Source organism: Erythrolamprus reginae, chromosome 1, assembly GCF_031021105.1.
Source record: "Erythrolamprus reginae isolate rEryReg1 chromosome 1, rEryReg1.hap1, whole genome shotgun sequence".
Classification (NCBI taxonomy): Eukaryota; Metazoa; Chordata; class Lepidosauria; order Squamata; family Dipsadidae; genus Erythrolamprus; species Erythrolamprus reginae.
In genome coordinates this window covers 51,764,753-51,784,111 of record NC_091950.1, presented here as the reverse complement: position 1 = coordinate 51,784,111, position 19,359 = coordinate 51,764,753, and the positions used below count along the sequence as shown (strand labels likewise).

At 41.4% G+C, this 19,359-nt stretch overlaps 1 protein-coding gene across 6 annotated transcripts in view; it reads left to right on the top strand.

The window, feature by feature from the left end:
* The window catches only part of EML1 (EMAP like 1), a 277,513-nt gene that overhangs the window by 208,692 nt on the left and 49,462 nt on the right, over positions 1-19,359 (top strand). For 5 of the 6 annotated variants that reach the window (XM_070752505.1, XM_070752497.1, XM_070752515.1 and 2 more), the window contains one exon: positions 18,887-19,069. The exons of the other annotated variant lie outside the window; for it this stretch is intronic. In XM_070752505.1, the coding sequence (XP_070608606.1) occupies positions 18,887-19,069 (183 nt within the window). The remainder of the gene's footprint in view (positions 1-18,886; positions 19,070-19,359) is intronic. 6 annotated transcript variants of the gene reach the window in all.

Here is a 19,359-nt window from a genome sequence, read left to right as displayed (position 1 = left end):
AGAGAAATCCCATATTTTGACAGACTAGGCACAAAAACAGGTAGCAGTAACAAAATTAAATAACAGACTGGCTGCTTTCATAGTATCCAATATCTGTGTGAAGTAGCTATTCTCTCTCTTTGCAAGGAGTATAAATTATAGAAACGGCAGAAAAAGACCTCATGATCCATCTAGTCTGCCCTTATACTATTTCCTGTATTTTATCTTAGGATGCATATATGTTTATACCAGGCATGTTTAAATTCAGTTACTGTGGATTTACAACCACGTCTGCTGGAAGTTTGTTCCAAGCATCTACTACTCTTTCAGTAAAATAATATTTTCTCCTGTTGCTTCTAATCTTTCCCCCAACTAACTTCAGATTGTGCCCCCTTTTTCTTGTGTTAACTTTCCTATTAAAAACACTTCCCTCCTGAACCTTGTTTAACCCTTTAACATATTTAAATGTTTTGATCATGTCCTCCCTTTCCCTTCTGTCCTCCAGACTATACAGATTGAGTTTGTTATGTCTTCATTAAGTAAATCCTTCCATTCCCACTATCCAGTCAGAGCTGAAGAAGCTTCTTGGATGAGAAGCGAAAAGTCTTCAAAGAAAAATAAGAAAATTCCATGTTGCCTCTTGAAAAAGCAACATTGGGGCAACTTTGACCTGGATAAGTGAGAATCTCCATAGCAGTTGTTCTTACCACAAGATTATCTTGCTTTTATTCACTCTCTGTCTGAAGATTTTTTTTTATAATGCCAATCCTAAAAAAACTAAACTCCTAGTTGATTTCATGGAAATACAATGCCATGAGAGCAGAGAATTTGCCAGAATATTTAAAATTCAATGTTTAGCTCATCATGACAGCTGGTAAATTTTTCAAAGATGGAAGTGTAATGCAAAAAGATGGGGGTTGTATCCTTTTCAGTCTTCATTTTTATATGATAATTGGTGAAAATCTGTTGAGTGATTTGATGAAAGCACTAATGTTTTGGATTCTGAGTGACTTTTTGGTCTTTTTATCTTTTTCCATCCATGTCAAGAAGGTTCAAGATTGAGCATTCATCCAAGTGAATTGGCCTTTTCTCTCTCTCTTTTTGACAAAGAACCACTGCTATATTTGTCAAATAGGAAGCTGTTTTATATGCTTTTAAAATTGTGGCATAGCTGATTTATAACTGTCTGTATTATATATCATATCTTTAAAAAAAATTAAAGTCCTTGTACTGGAGATAGTTTATCAGTAAACACCAGCCATCCTTTATAGCTGAATTGACAATGACCGCAATGGCGAACCTATGGCATGTGTGCCACAGTAGCACATGGAGCCATCTCTACGGGCATGTGAGCTATTGCCCTAGGTCACCCCCACTGCACATTTGTATGGGCTGCCAGCTGATTTTCAGCTGACCTCACCCACACCATCCCTCCCCTCTCAAGAGTCTCCACGCGGCCCATTTTGGATGCCAGATAAGTACAGAGCTTGTGCAGCAGCTCTGGGAGGGTATTTCTGGCCTTCGGAGGACCTTCAGAGGGCTGGGGGGAGAGGCCTTTTTTGCCCTCCTGGAGGCTCCAGAAAAGCCTCTGGAAGCTGGAGAGGGCAAAAAACAGACCTACCAAACCTACTGGAAATCAAAAAATGAGCTGTTTCTGGCCACTGGAGGCCTCTGGAGGGCCAGGCGTTTTCACCCTCCCCAGGCTCCAGGAAAGCCTGGAGAGGGTGAAAAACTGGCCTACCAGACGATTCAGAGAGTCCTGCTAGACCTAAAATGAGGCATGGGGCGTGTGTGTCGTGGGCGCATATGTGGAGCAGTGGGAGGCATTGCATTATGTGTGTGGGCATGTGTGCACATGCTTTTGTCACGCGAGGAAAAAGTTAGCCATCACTAGACTATGACATACTGTATAATCTACAATAAATTAGTTGTGGCTGACTAATCATACACATTAGATTAGGAGGATAGGTTTTTGCTATATCGTAGTTTTGTATCATTTTCCCCAGAAATGTTAACTATTTCAGTTCAGAAACAAGGTATAACAGAACAAATACAGAAGCAACTTCTTGACCAATCTTTCTATAATATAATTCAGTTCTAAAATTGGTTAAGAGTCAACAATACGTTCTTATGCTGTTAAACCTGCTACGGGTTAGCTCAATTTTTTAAATTTTTCATGGGATTTCTGTCTCTTATACACAATCTCATCAATTTCTAAGCCAATATTTAAGTTTTTGCCAAATTCTAAACAAAACTAGGCGCTCTCTGTGAATCTGCTACATGTTTACACTGCTATTTAACCTGTACCTTCTAATTGAAAAGTATATAAAAAACTTGCATCTAGTTAATTAAATTTTGATCTAGATGCCACTGTAAAAAGTAAAAAATTGTGAAGTGAAAATGAAGCCAGGCACTGTATTATGACAACTGTAAAAGACAATGCAAGTCTTAAATAGCTTTAAATGCATTTTAAGGTTTTGTAACAGTTTTCTCATTTTCTGTTTGTTTAGAGAAAAGACAAAAATCAGGAGTCAGAGTTAGTATCCTTAGTGATGCTTCTTGTTAACTTAAGAATCTAGAACACAGAAGAAATGAAAGTGGATACAAATATTGTTCTTGTTGCATCTGGTTTTGCCTTAGTTTTAAAATTCTACACATACTCTACAGGGAAATATTTTTAAAGAAACGCCTGGGCCAAATTTGGCTAACCTCAGGCCACAAACTTTCATGTGGCTTTCCAGTTATTTTGCACAGCCACTGAACAAGGGTCTCAGACTTCAACTATCACAAATGCCTTATAAGGACTAGTTAATTAGTTGAAGGACTTCAACGTCTTTGAAGATCTTTCAGACATATACATGAACTCTCTAATGAGGGAAAGTGAAGAATATTTCAATATGACATTCATAACCAATTCATAAAATAAAATAATAACAAGATTCTTGGGAAAGACTTGATAGATGGATTGAAGTGCCAAATCCAATCTGAACACCTGACTGTCTGTGCAGTGGACCATAGTAACTCTGAAATAGCTATTGCTGAAATACAGCTGTATAGCTGCAAACAAAAACATTTCCTTTTCATCAATTAGCCAGTGATGTGTTTTTTAATTAACCAGAACAGCAAAGTTTTATTATATTAATCTATTAATATTTAATATTTTTACATCCATTAAGTGTTGCCCAATCCACCTTTTCTTTTTCTCTCCTGGTTGAGTAAAATAAACCTTCTTTCCTTCAGTCTTTTTTTTGCTAATTTCTTCTCTTTATTTCTCATTTCTCCTTCCTTCCTTTGCCTAGAATGCCACTCACAATGCTTAAAGATACATTCTCATAGGGTCTTATTAATCAGATTTGTTGAAAATTAAAACGGGATAAGTTTCATAATCTTAGAGACTAGATATACCGTATTTTTTGGAGTATAAGACGCACAGGAGTACAAGGCACACCTTAGTTTTGGGGGAAGAAAACAAGGGAAAAAGGCCTCTGCCTCCCAGCAATTTGCCAAATAGCAAACTGCAAACAGCTCACTGTTTGCTGTGTATTTTTGTGCATGTGTGCCTGACCCATAAAAATAGCAAAGAATTGGAGAAATGTACATTATGGCAGTATATTAATACCAGAAAGTTTTCTTAAATGTAATCACACTAACTCCTCCCAATTATTTAAATAGATCTACTCCAGACATGACTAAGTCAGGGTTTAACTCAGCTACCTTATCTTAATACTAATACTTAATACTAAAACAGGACATTTCAGATTTATTTATTTTATTTGTTTGTTTCGTCAAGTACGTATTGGTGGTATACAAAGATATAATAATATTTATATACATGATGCAGTAGAGTCTCGGTTATCCGACATAAATGGGTGGGCTGAGAGTCGGATAGCTGAAAGTGTCAGATAATCCAGACTCTACTGTGGCTCGCCCACCCACTTCGCTCCTCGGTTCTTGCTCGCTTGCCCGCTTCCCTCCTTGGCTCTCTCATTCGCTCACCCGCTTCCCTCCTTGGCTCTCTCATTCGCTCACCCGCTTCCCTCCTTGGCTCTCTCATTCGCTCACCCGCTTCCCTCCTTGGCTCTCGTATTCGCTCACCCGCTTCCCTCCTTGGCTCTCTTATTCGCTCACCCGCTTCCCTCCTTGGCTCTCTCGCTCACTCAACTGCTTCGCTCCTCAGTTCTCTCGCTCACTCAACTGCTTCGCTCCTCAGTTCTCTCACTTGCTTGCCCACTTTGCTCCTTGGCTCTCTTGCTCACTCGCCCACTTCCCTCCTTGGCTCGCTCGCTTGCTCACCCGCTTCCCTCCTCCCAGCTTGCTTCCCCGTCATGGCTACCATGTTTGGGGGCATGTCTGGCAGACACTGAAATGCCTACAGCCACGCCCCCAAGCAGTCACGACGTTGGATAATCCGGAATGTCAGATTATTGAAGGACAGATAACCGAGACTACTGTAACTAGTAAAAGAGAAATTTTAGGACAGGGGACGGAAGCCACTTTGGTGCACTTATGCATGCCCCTTATTATACTTTTATAGATCTTTAAAATTGATGTGGATTTCTGGAAGTATTCTTTGTTATTTAAAAGAGGATACAATAGCACTGGGACTCTTCAGATCAAGCATTTATTTTAGAAAGCTTTTTCATTTTGTTACATTGTCTAGAACAATAATAAAGCAGTCTTTAAAAAATAAGTCTAATAATTTGAATATTCTACAGACATTTATAGTTATTGACTTGCCTCCTTGCAGCAAAAAACAAACAGCCAGTTTCAGCCTTTGTCTCTTCCTGCAGCAATTTGCCTCCCTGCAGCTTTAGTTTCACTTTCATTTTAGCACCTGGGCTTGCCAGCAACTTCAATCAATCAGGTGAATGTTGGGAGGCAAATAATCAGTGACTTGTGCTAATCATGCTCTGCTGCTGTTTGCTGCAAGGAGGTAAATTGCTAGCAGGCAGAAACCAGAGTAGGGATGGCTGTTTGGTGTGTAAGACCCATCCAAATTTTCACCCTGTTTTTTTTGGGGGAAAGGTGGGTCTTATACTCCCAAAAATACGGTGTGTACTTTAGTACCTCTTCTCAGTGAGTATGTCATAAGAGGGAGAATATTTTGCTCTCTTGTCTATGTCTTGAAGCAATGGGGGGGGGGGTGTTGTTAGTGCTTTTCTGATTCAGGGGAAATGTGCTGATGTTCTATATTACTCAATACATCATCAGCTACTTCCTCACAATCTGAGAAACTCATTACGCATATTTCCTATCTTTCTTGCTCTCTCTCTTAGGTCTTCACGGCTGAATGGTCAGACTTGGCTCTCCTTTTTGACCACCTTGTTTTTTCCTTCACATATACTCCCTTCTGCCTCCTGCCTGTCTTTCTTGGCAAAGCTTGATCAAGCCATAAGTCCCTGCTACTCTTGCTGGAGAGCTCAGCACCATCTCAGAAACAATGCTTGCCAATGTAAGTCTCACCAGGCTAATCACACATCTCTGCATCCTGCCTTGCTTTTCTTTTAAATAGACACACAATCTTCTGCATCTTTCCATTCCACGTCTGGATTCTCTCCTCAAGCTGAAGAAAATGTGCCATTCAGTGTGTGTGTGTGAATTGAGATCACTAGGATATCACACCTTTTCTCCACTTTGAGGAGAATCCCAGCTCAGAAATTCAGAAGGGTGTGTGTGTGTGTGTGTGTGTGTGTGTGTGTGTGTGTGTGTGTAAAAGAAAAGCAAGTCAGGGTGCAGAGATGTGTGATTAGCCTGGTGAGACTTATTCTGTGTAAACCAACTCTTCCTTTCTGTATTGGTGTTTGTGTGTGTGGGGGGGGAGAAGACTTGGGGAGAGGGAAGAGAGAGAGGAAGGCATTTTGGCAAATTATTTCATACTTCTCTCTTTTTGCTGGATTTATATTAATTGTCCTCTAAGGAATTCTTACCTCCAAGTAAAGCAAATGTTCCATTTGAAATACTAGGTAATTATTTCAATCCTAACATGGAATTCAGTTCCTTGAATTACTTGAAATTTACTTGAATTTCCAAGTAAACCAAGTGCCCCCCCCCCATAGCATGGTCACCAGTTCAGCAAAACGTTTGCTACAATATCACGTCCTCTCTCCTTTCGCTGGATTTATATTGGTGGAGGGCAGAATAGGCCCTTCCTGATGATTGGTTGGGGGCTAAGTTTCTGGGGGGCGAAACACCCAGGATGGACCCTCTTTCTGTGAAATAGTCTTATCGAAGGGTGTGGGCAGATGCTATTGAGAGGTGTGTCACCTGAGGAGATAAGTGGGAATAATCACCAGAAAGAGAATGTAGAGTTGGAGACGAAAAGTTCCATTCTGTTGCCAAACAGGGCAATAGCAGAAAGTGCTTCTCAGCGGGTGGTGCTGCTCATTGTAAGTGGCCTTTGAGGTCTGATTCCACAGCTCAGGCCCTAATGATGCTGGGAAACTTGTTGAGTCAGGTTAAAATGAACTGTGAGGCCACCACATATTTCTGATGTCCTTCCCAGCCTGTGCGTATATGTAGTGCTCAGTGTTTTTGCCTTGCGTCAGCATCCTTGGTGCCTATGAAATATTATTATAAATTTTTAGAGCATTACTGTTCAAAATCATCAATGCAGGTATTCTTGTTTATGTACAATTGCCTTTATGATTGTCACAGAAAAGATACATAGAAAATCCACAATTAAATAGTACTGTAATAATTGTAGCCTACAAACATAGCAGACTATCTACATCCAAGGTACACACATCACCAGTATAATCCTCTTCATTTTCAGGTTGGATCTCTGATGAGCACCTATTTATTTCTCCTTGTCCTCCCTCTGGTGATATGGAGAATATATTGGCACCCTTTACACTGTGCAGCCCTTTAAGTATTAGAGTTTTGCTATTATCTGCTATCTTCTTTAGTTTTCTTTAAGTTAAATGTACCTAGTTCCTTTAGTTGTTCTTCTTAGGATTTAGTCTCCAGACCCCTAATCATCTTTGTTCTTCTTTCTTTCTTGCACCTTAGCATCCTTTTTGTATTGTGACCAGAGCTGGAGATTATATTCCAAATGGCCTTACCAATGTGGTATAGAGCAGTACTATCAATTACTTTGATCTTGATATTGTTGGTGTAGAGCAACCAAAATGGTGGTTGATAGGCAGGTGGAAGGAGTTAAAGTACCTTTGCTGTTGTAAGTATAGTAGGTTGCTAGTTGCCTGAGTTTGGATTATGTGACTGGCAGCTATAACTCAGGACTAGGTGTAAGTACCATTTGTTCACTGTAACTTTGAATGGTCACTGAATGAACGGTTGTTAATCGAGGACTATCTGTCAGTTAGAGCTAAATTATTCCATAAATATAAATAGAATATGTTTTTATTCCAGAACATTTGAGAAAAACAAAACAATAATTTATACAACCATTTGAATAACATAAATTATAGATTGATAAATTAGATGACCATCTGATTCCATGGTACATAAAATTCTTATCACTGATCCATAGCAATATCATTACGGTAATTTCTAAAACCAAAATAATAAAAATGCAAACTATGCATGTTAAATAAAAACAGTGCTTTTTCCATTTTGTTAGAATGAGATTTAAGGGATCAGTGATAGAAAAATAAGTTGGTTTTAGTGCCATTTTTTGAAAAATACTGTCACATTGTTTCCTGTTGTCACTAATTGAGCTGTTGTAATGTTATGGAACCCTCAGATATAAATTGTCATTATAGAAGACTGGGGATTCAGGTTTGCTAAAATTGCAAATCTCTTCCTGTTCAATTGAAAGAAAGATACATAGAGTAGCATACAGATGAATTTAACTGACATCATAAATGTGTTCATGTTGCTTGTTTTTCTAAATGAAAATTGAAGCGCATTCAAAATAAGATTACCTAAAGCTTAGATGTTCAAGTTTTCCAGATTTTTCATCTTGCTTCAACTCACACCTCAGAAATCAAGTTCATCAGGTATTGCCAATTCTTTCCTTTTGTCCAGATTTTAATTCCTTCCAGTGCCTTGTAGCTTTCTGATCCAACTACATAACCTAGATCAGTTATTGTGGAAAATGTTTAAGCCCCATCTCTTAAAAGAGTGCTATCATACACTACAGAAGTTAGATTTTTTAAAAATTAACAGTCATTAACCACATAAATATTCTCATGGATCATTATTAGTCAAACCTAAAACTATAAAGGAATATGAAATGTACATTAAAATATAATTCAGTCTACAAAGTTTAAATACAGTACAGTATAATGATAGGGTACTATCAACTTAATGTATATGTAAAAGAAAGAAGAAAGTAAAATAACACATAATATAGTGCTATCAATATTTAAATAGTTCCTTGAATATCAGGAAAACGTGATTTTTAGTGAGGATTTAATTTAGGATTCTGAATGTTATTTTATTCATAACTGAAATTCTTTTCAACTACAGGGGGTGGACAAAAAAATGGAAACACCTTGAAAAATCATCAAAATATATTTTAATATGCCACCTTTTGCGGCAAATACAGCCTCAATTCCCCGAGGTCATTGATTCATACAAATTGTTAATTGTTTCCAAAGGAATTTTAGCCCATTATTCAGTTAAAGCACCTTCTAGTTCTTTTAGAGACGATGGTGGTGGAAATCGACTATAAATGCTCAATAATGTTGAGGTTTCGTGATTGTGGTGCACAGATGAGATGCTGAACTTCATTAGAATGTTCCTCGTGCCATTCTTTAACAATTCTTGATCTACAAATTGGTGCATTATCATTTTGAAAGATGGCACCCCCCTCTGGAAACAGTTCTTGAACCCTAAGATGAATTTGGTCAGCCAAAATTCCTAAATAGGGATGGCTGTTAATTCTTCCATGAAGGGAAATCATTGGCCCGGCGGATTTCCAAGAAATAGCACCCGAGATCATCACTAAACCTCCGCCATGTTTGATGGTTGGGAGAAGGCAGTCTGGATGAAATGATTCTTTTGGCTGTCTCCAAATGTAAACACAGCCAGAAGTCAGAAAAATGGCAAATGATGATTCGTCAGAGAAAATCACATTTTGCCAGTGCTTGAGGGACCATTTCTGGTGGTTTCTACACCACTCTAAATGCTTTGAAACATTTGTCTTTGAGAGCAGAGGTTTTCTAATTGCAGCTCTTCCATGGAATCCAGATTTGTGAAGCTCCCTTTGAACAGTTTTTGAGGAAAATGGGTTCTGTACGTGTCGATTGAGCTCTGCAGTGATTTTAGGAGCTGTGGTCTTGCGATCTGCTCTAACAATTCGCTTTAAAGTCTGACAGTCTCTCTCAGACAGCTTTGACTTTCGACCAGACCTGTGCTTGGCTGAGGACGTTTTCCCTTCTCTTTCAAAAGCAGTCATTACTTTTAAGACATTACCTCTTGAAATGCCAAATATTCGGGCACTTTCTGTTACACTAGCGCCTACCATTCGAGCACCAACAATTTGGCCTCTTTGAAAGTCTGACAGATCTGCCATTTCTAGAAGGTTATAACCAATTTCCTCAAATTTCTGTAAAAAAAAAAAAGGTAGTTTAAAAAAACATATCAAATAACAGAATTTAAAAAACATTAAAATATGTCAAATTTTGATTGATTTGAACATATTCAAACATTATGCCAAAAAGTCAAGTGTTTCCATTTTTTTGTCCACACCTGTACATTCCATTCTAAGACATTTCAGTGGAGCAGTGGAAGTAATGTGCCAGTGTCTGGAGGCTGTTAGGGTCTGGATGGGTATTAACAAGCTCAGACTCAACCCTTACAAGACGGAGTGGCTGTGGGTTATGCTTCCCAAGGACATGTCCATCTGTGCTTCTATTACCCTGGGAGTGGGCTTTTGACCCCCTCAGACAGGGTCCGCAACTTAGGCGTCCTCAATGCACAGCTGACTTTGGACCATCATCTTTCGGCTGTGGCGAGGGGGACGTTTGCTCAGGTTTGGCCCTATTTGGACAGGGAGTCTCTACTCATGCCATTATCACCTCGATGCTCTCTACATGGGGCTACCTTTGAAGAATATTAGGAAACTACAAATTGTGCAAAATGCAGCCGCGTGAGCATTCATGGGCCTCCCTAGGTATGCCCATGTTTCTCCAACAGTTTGCGGACTGCATTGGATGCTGATTAGTTTCCAGACACAATTAAAAGTGTTGGTAATGACCTATAAAGCCCTACATGGCATCGGGCCGGTTTACTTGCGGGGCCGCCTTCTGCCGTATGAGTCCCAGCGACTGATTAGTTCCCACCGAGTCGGCCTTCTCCAGGTCCCGTCAACTAGACAATGTCATTTGGTGGGACTTAGGGAAAAAGTACAGAACTGCCACTCTATTAAGAAGTATTTAGTAAGGATTTATTTATTACTTATTTATTACTTAGATTTCTATGCCACCTTCTCCGCAGACTCAAGAATATCCAAGAGTTCTTCAGAAGGTAGAATCTACTATTTGTAAATCTTCAAATATTTTTTCTGAGAAAAGGCAAACTGTCAAATGTTTTTCCAGAATTAAATCCCAAGGACTATGCACTCCTAAAATTTAGCCATTAGTTCTAGTAGTGTAGTGATTTCTCATTTCAAATACTGTCCAGATCCATTCCTAATTTATTTCTGAATACAAAGGTTGCCAAGTTCACTCACTTGTTGGGACTAATAGTGATACAAAAATTAGTTTTGAATAGTTTGCCTTGATTTTAAGTTTCTGATACTTAATTTGTATTTTTGTGCTGCATTTTAATGTTTGTAAGCAGCTTTCAGTATTTAAACTAAGTGCAAAAAATAAATCAAAATATATCCACACTCACAAATGTGCTAATACAAATAATATGACTAAGGATGACATTAGAATGGCAGTTTACCTTTCTCAAAAATGAAATACCGTATTTTCCGGCGTATAAGACGACTGGGCGTATAAGACGACCCCCTAACTTTTCCAGTTAAAATATAGAATTTGAGATATACTCGCCGTATAAGGCTACCCCTCTTCTGTACATCATAGACCTGACTGAGTCTAGGTCTATGATGTACTTGCATTGAGAAAAAAATCATTTCTGAACATGATAACACAATATTTTAATTACTAATGATGAAGATCTTATTGTTAAAATTATGAATGAATTATTTAGAGAGAGAGAGCCAAGTGGGAGCACTCTTCTGTCTATCTCTCCATATGTCTCTGTCTATCTGTCTTGTCTGCCTCTCATATTTCTCCTCACCACAATTAAGTTTATTATTATAACTCATCATAATTTGTCAACACAAAAAGGTGAACCTGGCTATTTTCCTTTCTCCTACCATCTATTCTGCAGGTATCTTTCAGTCTAACATGCAGCATGCTGACACCTATGTGAGAATCTATTATGGAATGAGAATCTGTATGTGATATCATGATATCGCAATCCAAACAGCCCATCCATTTTTTCCTCTTTCCGCACTTGTCTTTATCCTCTTGCAATGTCACTTAAACAGATTTTAACTTGTCGGGTTTACCATTAGTGACCCTGCCAATTTTCAGTACTGTGCAGTGTGCTATGATACAGAGCAGGGTGAATAATATGACCTCAGCTTTTAAAGTTATTTTAAAATGTTGCCTAAGAAATATGAAAAGATGATTCTTTTTGGAGGAAAAGTACATTTTCAATGGTTAAACATAAGAACAAATACAAACAGGCAGAAATAAATGCATCCAGTTTAACATTCAATCATTTCCCTGGCTCTTTTTATTGAAATGAACAAGTTCATACATTCAATTTTGCAACCACTAATAATGTTGGTCAAGTAGGTACAAAAATACCTGGGGAAAAGATCAAAGTCTTTCTCTCTCCCACTCTCTCTCCCTCTCTTTCTTTCTTGCTATCTCTCTTTCTCTCTTTTTTTTTTGCTTTCTCTCTTTCTCTCCCCCCCTCTCTCCTTCTCTTACTATCTCTTTCTCTCTCTTTCTGTCTCCCCTCTCTCCCTCTCTCTCTCCCTCTCTTGCCATCTCTTTCTCTCCCTCTCTCTTTCTCTCTCCCCCTCTTTTGCTCTCTCTTTCTCTCTTTCTTTCCCCCCTCTCTCCCTCTCTCTTTCTCTCTCCCTCTGTTGCTATCTCCCCTCTATCTTTCTCTCCCTCTCTTGCAATCTCTTTCTCTCCCTCTCTCTTTCTCTCTCCCCCTCTCTTGCTATCTCTTTCTCTCTTTCTTTCCCCCCTCTCTCCCTCTCTCTTTCTCTCTCTCCCTCTGTTGCTTTCCCCCCTCTATCTTTCTCCCTCTCCCTCTCTTGCTATCTCTTTCTTTCTCTTTCTGCCCCCTCTCCCTCTCTCTTTCTCCTTCTCTTTCTCCCTCTGTTGCTATCCCCCCTCTCTCTTTCTCTCTGTCCCTCTGTTGCTAACCCCCCCTCTCTCTCCCTCTCTTGCTATCTCTTTCTTTCTCTTTCTGCCCCCTCTCCCTCTCTCTTTCTCCTTCTCTTTCTCCCTCTGTTGCTATCCCCCCTCTCTCTTTCTCTCTGTCCCTCTGTTGCTAACCCCCCCTCTCTCTCCCTCTCTTGCTATCTCTTTCTTTCTCTTTCTGCCCCCTCTCCCTCTCTCTTTCTCCTTCTCTTTCTCCCTCTGTTGCTATCCCCCCTCTCTCTTTCTCTCTGTCCCTCTGTTGCTAACCCCCCCTCTCTCTCCCTCTCTTGCTATCTCTTTCTTTCTCTTTCTGCCCCCTCTCCCTCTCTCTTTCTCCTTCTCTTTCTCCCTCTGTTGCTATCCCCCCTCTCTCTTTCTCTCCCCCCCTCTGTTGCTAACCCCCCCTCTCTCTCCCTCTCTTGCTATCTCTTTCTCTCCCCCCCTCTCTCACGGAACTGAGGCACGGACGGCGGCGTGTGGGCGAGCCTGCGCTTTGCGCAGGCTCGCCCAGCTGGGAGGTGGTGTTCGCGCCCCCTCAGCTGAAACTGACGTCCGGCCGGAGCGATTCTTCCCCGGCCGGACAGGCAGCGTTTGAGCGAGCCTGCGCTCCGTTCAGGCTCGCCCAGCTGGGAAGCGGTGTTCGCGCCCCCCCCCCCAGCTGAAACTGACGTCCGGCCGGGGCGATTCTTCCCCGGCCGGACAGGCACGCTTGTGCTGCCGAAGGCAGCGTGTGGGCGAGTCTGAGCGGAGCGCAGGCTCGCCCAGCTGGGAGGGGGTGTTCTGGCCCCCCCCCAGCTGAAACTGACGTCCGGCCGGGGCGATTCTTCCCCGGCCGGACAGGCACGCTTGTGCTGCCGAAGGCAGCGTGTGGGCGAGTCTGAGCGGAGCGCAGGCTCGCCCAGCTGGGAGGCGGTGTTCTGGCCCCCCCCCAGCTGAAACTGACGTCCGGCCGGGGCGATTCTTCCCCGGCCGGACAGGCACGCTTGTGCTGCCGAAGGCAGCGTGTGGGCGAGTCTGAGCGGAGCGCAGGCTCGCCCAGCTGGGAGGCGGTGTTCTGGCCCCCCCCCAGCTGAAACTGACGTCCGGCCGGGGCGATTCTTCCCCGGCCGGACAGGCACGCTTGTGCTGCCGAAGGCAGCGTGTGGGCAAGTCTGAGCAGAGCGCAGGCTCGCCCAGCTGGGAGGCGGTGTTCTCGCCCCCCCCCAGCTGAAACTGACGTCCGGCAGGGGCGATTCTTCCCCGGCCGGACAGGCACGCTTGTGCTGCCAAAGGCAGCGTGTGGGCGAGCCTGAGCGCAGCGCAGGCTCGCCCAGCTGGGAGGCGGTGTTCTCGCCCCTCCCAGCGATCGCAAATATCGGCGCCACTGTCCTATATCCGGCGTACAAGACGACCCCCCACTTTGGAAAAGATTTTCAGGGGTTAAAAAGTCGTCTTATACGCCGGAAAATACGGTAATTAAAAAACAAACCTGGAATAAAGTTTTTCCAAATCAAACATTTTTAATCTCATATTACTAATTCTTTTCAAAATCCTGTTTCTTCAGTTATCTATTTTCTCAAAAGAGATTTCTGACCACTGAAATTCCATATAGTTATTTAAAATATATAATTTAGTCACTGCAAACATGTTTTATGGTGAAAAAGCAAAGTTATTGGAAAAACATAAAGCTTTACCAATTGAGTAATTGAATGGCTCTCAAAAATACAGAAAACTGCACAGCTATAGCTTCCAAATGTATACAGTGTGTGTTGTGCAACTGTTTGATGTCTCACTATTCATAATCACATGTTCTAAAACCAGGCTATATTTTTTGCTTCTGGTTAGCATTGCTAGAAAAACAAACTGTTCCACCTTTCATTATAGAGACTCTGGAGCTTACAGCAGAAATTGCTTAGTTAGAGGCTGACTTAGTTTATGAGATAATTGTGGTTAGGCTTCACAGGCCTTTCCCCACACATAAAAGGAGAGAATGTATAACATCAGCATCTGTAATTAGAAGGAAATATAAAAAGTCTGAGATGACCTAACTTGGTTTGAAAACTAGGAGCTGGAAATTTTCTTTTGTTTCGAGCTTTGCTGCTTCCATTTTTCTACTGCTTTTAAACTCAATAATCTCAGAGCAGGGGCCTTGGATTTACAAGAACAGAGTGGACAAGTACACAGTTTACCTTGAACTATCATACAAATAAAAGATAAGATGTGCAATTCTGTTTACATTGCTTCATGGTTTCCAAAGTACAATGAATGCATATCAAGAAGAAGATGATAATGATGATTTATTAGACTTGTATACCGCCCTTCTCTGAGGACTCAGGGCGGCTCACAGAATACAATACAATAACAATATGTGTACAAATCTAATACTGTAGTTAAAAACTCTAAGCTAAAATCCCATTACATTAAAAAGCAGTCAATTAACTCAATCACATCCACACATAACATTTAATGATCAGAAAGAGGGGGGGCATGATCTAACTGCCCCATGCCTGGCAACATAGATGGGTCTTAAGGCTCTTGCGAAAGGCGAGGAGGGTGGGGGCAGCACGAATTTCTGGAGGGAGCTGATTCCAGAGGGCCGGGGCCCCCACAGAGAAGGCTCTTCCCCTAGGCCCCGCCAGACGACATTGTCTGGTTGATGGGACCTGGGGAAGGCCAACTCTGTGGGACCTAATCGGCCGCTGGGATTTGCGCGGCGAAGGCGGTCCCATAAGTAACCCGATTCCATGTATATATAAGTGTGTGTGTGTGCTTGTACATGTGTTTTGGGTATTCATATTTCTCATCTCATGTAGGCTTAGGCCAGATGTCCCCAACTTGTGGGTCACAGCCCACTACCGGGCCAGTGCGCTCACTTGTGTGCACACACACCTCACTTGTGCCAGTGTCATGGTGAGCGTTGTGCATATGTTTCCAGCCCCATTTGTGTTGAATGTGCTCATATTGCTCCATTTGCATCACATGCACACTCACGGCCTCGTTTGTATATACATATGCATGTGTAAAGGCACCTGCTCGTTTTTCCCATCCAGGTTGCGAAGACAGAAAGGTCGGGGTACTCTGGCTTAGGTCATCTTCATTCCTAATTTCAGTCAAATCCTGACAGCAGTACAGTGGTACCTCAAGATACGAACGCCTCGTCTTACGAACAACTCAAGATATGAACCCGGGGTTCAGAAAAAATTTGCCTCTTCTTACGAACTTTTTTCGTGATACGAACGGCAAACCCGAACTTCCGGATTTGGCGTTCGGAGGCTGCTGGGAAGCCCCCCAGCCCAGCTGTCACCTTTTAAAACAGCCGCGCGGCTTTCCAGCAGCCTCCGAACGCCAAACCCGGAAGTTCGGGTTTGCCGTTCGTATCATGAAAAAAGTTCGTAAGAAGAGGCAATTTTTTTCTGAACCGTTCGGAGGCTGCTGGGAAGCCGCGCGGCTGTTTTAAAAGGTGACAGCCGGGCGGCAGGGCTTTCCAGCAGCCTCCGAACGCCAAACGCGGAAGTTTGGGTTTGGTGTTTGGCTTCAGGAGACGGCTGGGAAGCCGCGCGGCCGTTTTAAAAGGTCACAGCCGGGCTGGGGGGGTTGCTGGGAAGCCCCCCAGCCCAGCGGTGCCCTTTTAAAACAGCCACGCAGCTTCCCAGCCATCTCCCGAAGCCAAACGCCAAACCCAAACTTCCGCATTTGGCATTTGGAGGCTGCTGGAAAGCCCCCCAGCCAGGCTGTCACCTTTTAAAACAGCCGCGCGGCTTTGCAGCAGCCTCTGAACGCCAAACGCGGAAGTTTGGGTTTGGCGTTTGGCTTCGGGAGATGGCTGGGAAGCCGCACGGCTGTTTTAAAAGGTCACAGCCGGGCTGGGGGGGTTGCTGGGAAGCCCCCCAGCCCGGCTGTGACATTTTAAAACAGCCGCGCGGCTTCCCAGCCGTCTCCCGAAGCCGAACGCCAAACCCAAACTTCCGCGTTTCGTGTTCAGAGGCTGCTGGAAAGCCGCGCGGCTGTTTTAAAAGGTCACAGCTGGGCGGCAGCGGTTTTTTTGCGGGGTTTTTTTTGGGTTGCACGGATTAATTGACTTTACATTGTTTCCTATAGGAAACAATGTTTCGTCTTACGAACCTTTCGTCTTACGAACCTCCCCCTGGAACCAATTAGGTTCGTATCTTGAGGTTCCACTGTATTTTAATTCATATTTAATTGTACTGTAATTGAATATTTGATTTTGAGAACTATATTTTATGGTGTATTATGTAACTCTGATGATCAATGATAAATTTGAAGTTATTTTCCTTGGATCATGCTGGATTATCTTTGGGCTTAGTTTTGACAGCCCTCATATTTGCAGCCATTGCATTCAAGTGATCATGATATGGAAGCTCAGCAACTTTGACAGTGATCTACAGTTACAATCTTCTTTTGCCAGCTTCCCAGAAGCAAAATTTTTATTTATTTTATTTTATTTATTTTTTATTTATTTGTTTTGTCAAGTACATATTGGGGGTATGTAAAGATATAATAATATTTATATGTTATTATAAATAATATAATATTTTTATGGAAACCATAAGGCATCCTTGCTTAATGGTCTACAGTGATTTGCTTAATGATGACAACTGGAAGTGATTGAATTTTCACTGGTAATCAAGGCGGTCATTTAATGTTATACTTTATGTTGTTTAGCAGTGGAAATTTATTTATTTATTATTTATTTATTTTATTTATTCATTTGTCCAATACACAAATACATAGGAAGAAAAATAGACATGTAGTAATATATATAAGGGTAAAGTGAACTTAGAGGAGAGGATATATGAAAGAAAGAAAATATATATGATAAGTGAGAGAAAGGAAAGACAATTGGACAGGGGACAAAAGGCACACCAGTGCACTTATGTATGCCCCTTACTGGCCTCTTAGGAACCTGGAGAGGTCAATCGTGGAGAGTCTAAGGGAGAAATGTTGGGGGTTAGAGGTTGACACAATTGAGTCCGGCAATGAGTTCCATGCTTCGATAACTCGATTGCTGAAATCATATTTTTTACAGTCAAGTTTGGAGCGGTTCATATTAAGTTTGAATCTGTTGCGTGCTCTTGTGTTTTTGCGATTGAAGCTGAAGTAGTCATTGACCGGTAGGACGTTGCAGCAGATGATCTTGTGGGCAATCGTGTTTTAGGCGCTGTAGTTCTAGGCTTTCTAGGCCCAGGATTGTTGGTCTATTTTCGTAGGATATTCTGTTTTGAGTGGAGGAGTGAAGGGCTCTCTTCTGGTGAAATATCTTTGGACATGTTGATGTCTGAGATGTGGTATGGGTTCCAGACAGATGAGCAGTAGTCTAGGATGGGTCTGGCAAAAGTTTTGTAGGCTCTTGTGAGTAGTGTGAGATTGCCTGAGCAGAAGCTGCGTAGGATCAGGTTAACAACTCTAGAAGCTTTTTTGGCGATATTGTTGCAGTGGGCTTTAGCACTTAGGTCATTCGATATTAGTATTCCAAGGTCTTTTACTGAGTGTGGGTTGACAGTGAGAGATTGTTTATTCAGTTCGTATGTACGGTTTGGATTCTTTTTGCCGATGTGGAGGGTAGAGCATTTGTTGGTTGATATTTGAAGTTGCCAGGTGTTAGACCAGTCTGAAACAAAGTCCAGGTCTTTTTGAAGAGTGAGTGTGTTGTCAGTGGTGTTGAAAAGTTTCACATCGTCGGCAAAAAGAACACAGTTGCTTTCGATATGGTCACAGAGGTCATTGATGTAGAGAATGAAGAGAGTAGGACCTAGTACGCTTCCCTGGGGAACGCCACTTATGACAGGGACCGGGATGGAGATGAGAGCCTTCCAGTTGTCATTAAATAAGGACTATCTGTAGATTGTATTTCTTCAGATCTCTTACCTTCCTATTTAATTGTTCATAGTGCTTAACTAAACACTGTGGAGAGGAATGGTGTGGTGAGTATTTCCATTTACACTGAACATTTTGTGCAAGCATATGGGCATCTGTGATGAACTAAATATTTTTTTCCCTTCCATTTTATTGTTTCCAATTCTTGGCTCCCTGCAGTTTTCTTGGCAAGAATTAATATAAAGATCCTGCTTTTTAGTCTATAACAAATATGCCAGGAAATAGTCTCTATAGTATCTTTCTTTTGTCTAGGTTTATCTGGATCACACAATTTATATGAAGATATTTACTGTATAATTAATGGGAGAAATTCACCATTCTGCACCTTTTTGAAGGGGAAATTATATTCTCTATGAATTACTGGCAGAATGTTTCAAATTAAAGTAAAATTAACTGAATTCCATTTTGACAAGAGTGATTGTTTTCTAATAAAAGCAGCATGTATCTTTCTCTGTTTTGGGGGAATGGCTTTCCTCAGATAGTTTTTACAATTATGTTTAGACTACATATCTATCAATAGTTACCTTGAAGCAAGCATAATGTAACAGTAAGGAAGGGTTGGGGTTTTAACGTTTAATTGAGAGAAGTCTAAAGTTGGTTAGAAGATAGGCAGCAATATAAATGTTTTATATGTGTAAAATATAATATATATATGTGTGTGTGTGTATTTTTAGATGACAGTGCTTCTGCTGCCAGCAGTATGGAGGTGACGGACCGCATAGCTTCACTTGAACAACGTGTTCAGATGCAGGAAGATGACATTCAGTTGCTCAAGTCCGCTCTGGCAGATGTCGTTAGGCGTTTAAATATTACTGAGGAGCAACAGGCCATGCAGAACAGGAAAGGACCTACCAAAGGTATTAACCTCCCATTCAAGTTCACCTGTATATGTTACAATGAATTTTTTTAACCAGTTAAGAACAGAATTATCTGAGAATATTTCTTGCATAATATTTTTCTGAGTTGGATAGTTATCAGTTGTACGGTTTAATCTAAATATTGAATCTAAAGTATATATTTTTAAAAAGTCTTCTCAGAAGTGTACCCAGATAAGTATTTTTCAAATTTCTAATCAGGTTTCAGCTTACTTTTTGTTAAATTTGACACTAATTCATATTTCTGTTTTTTTTAATGAATATTAGCTAAA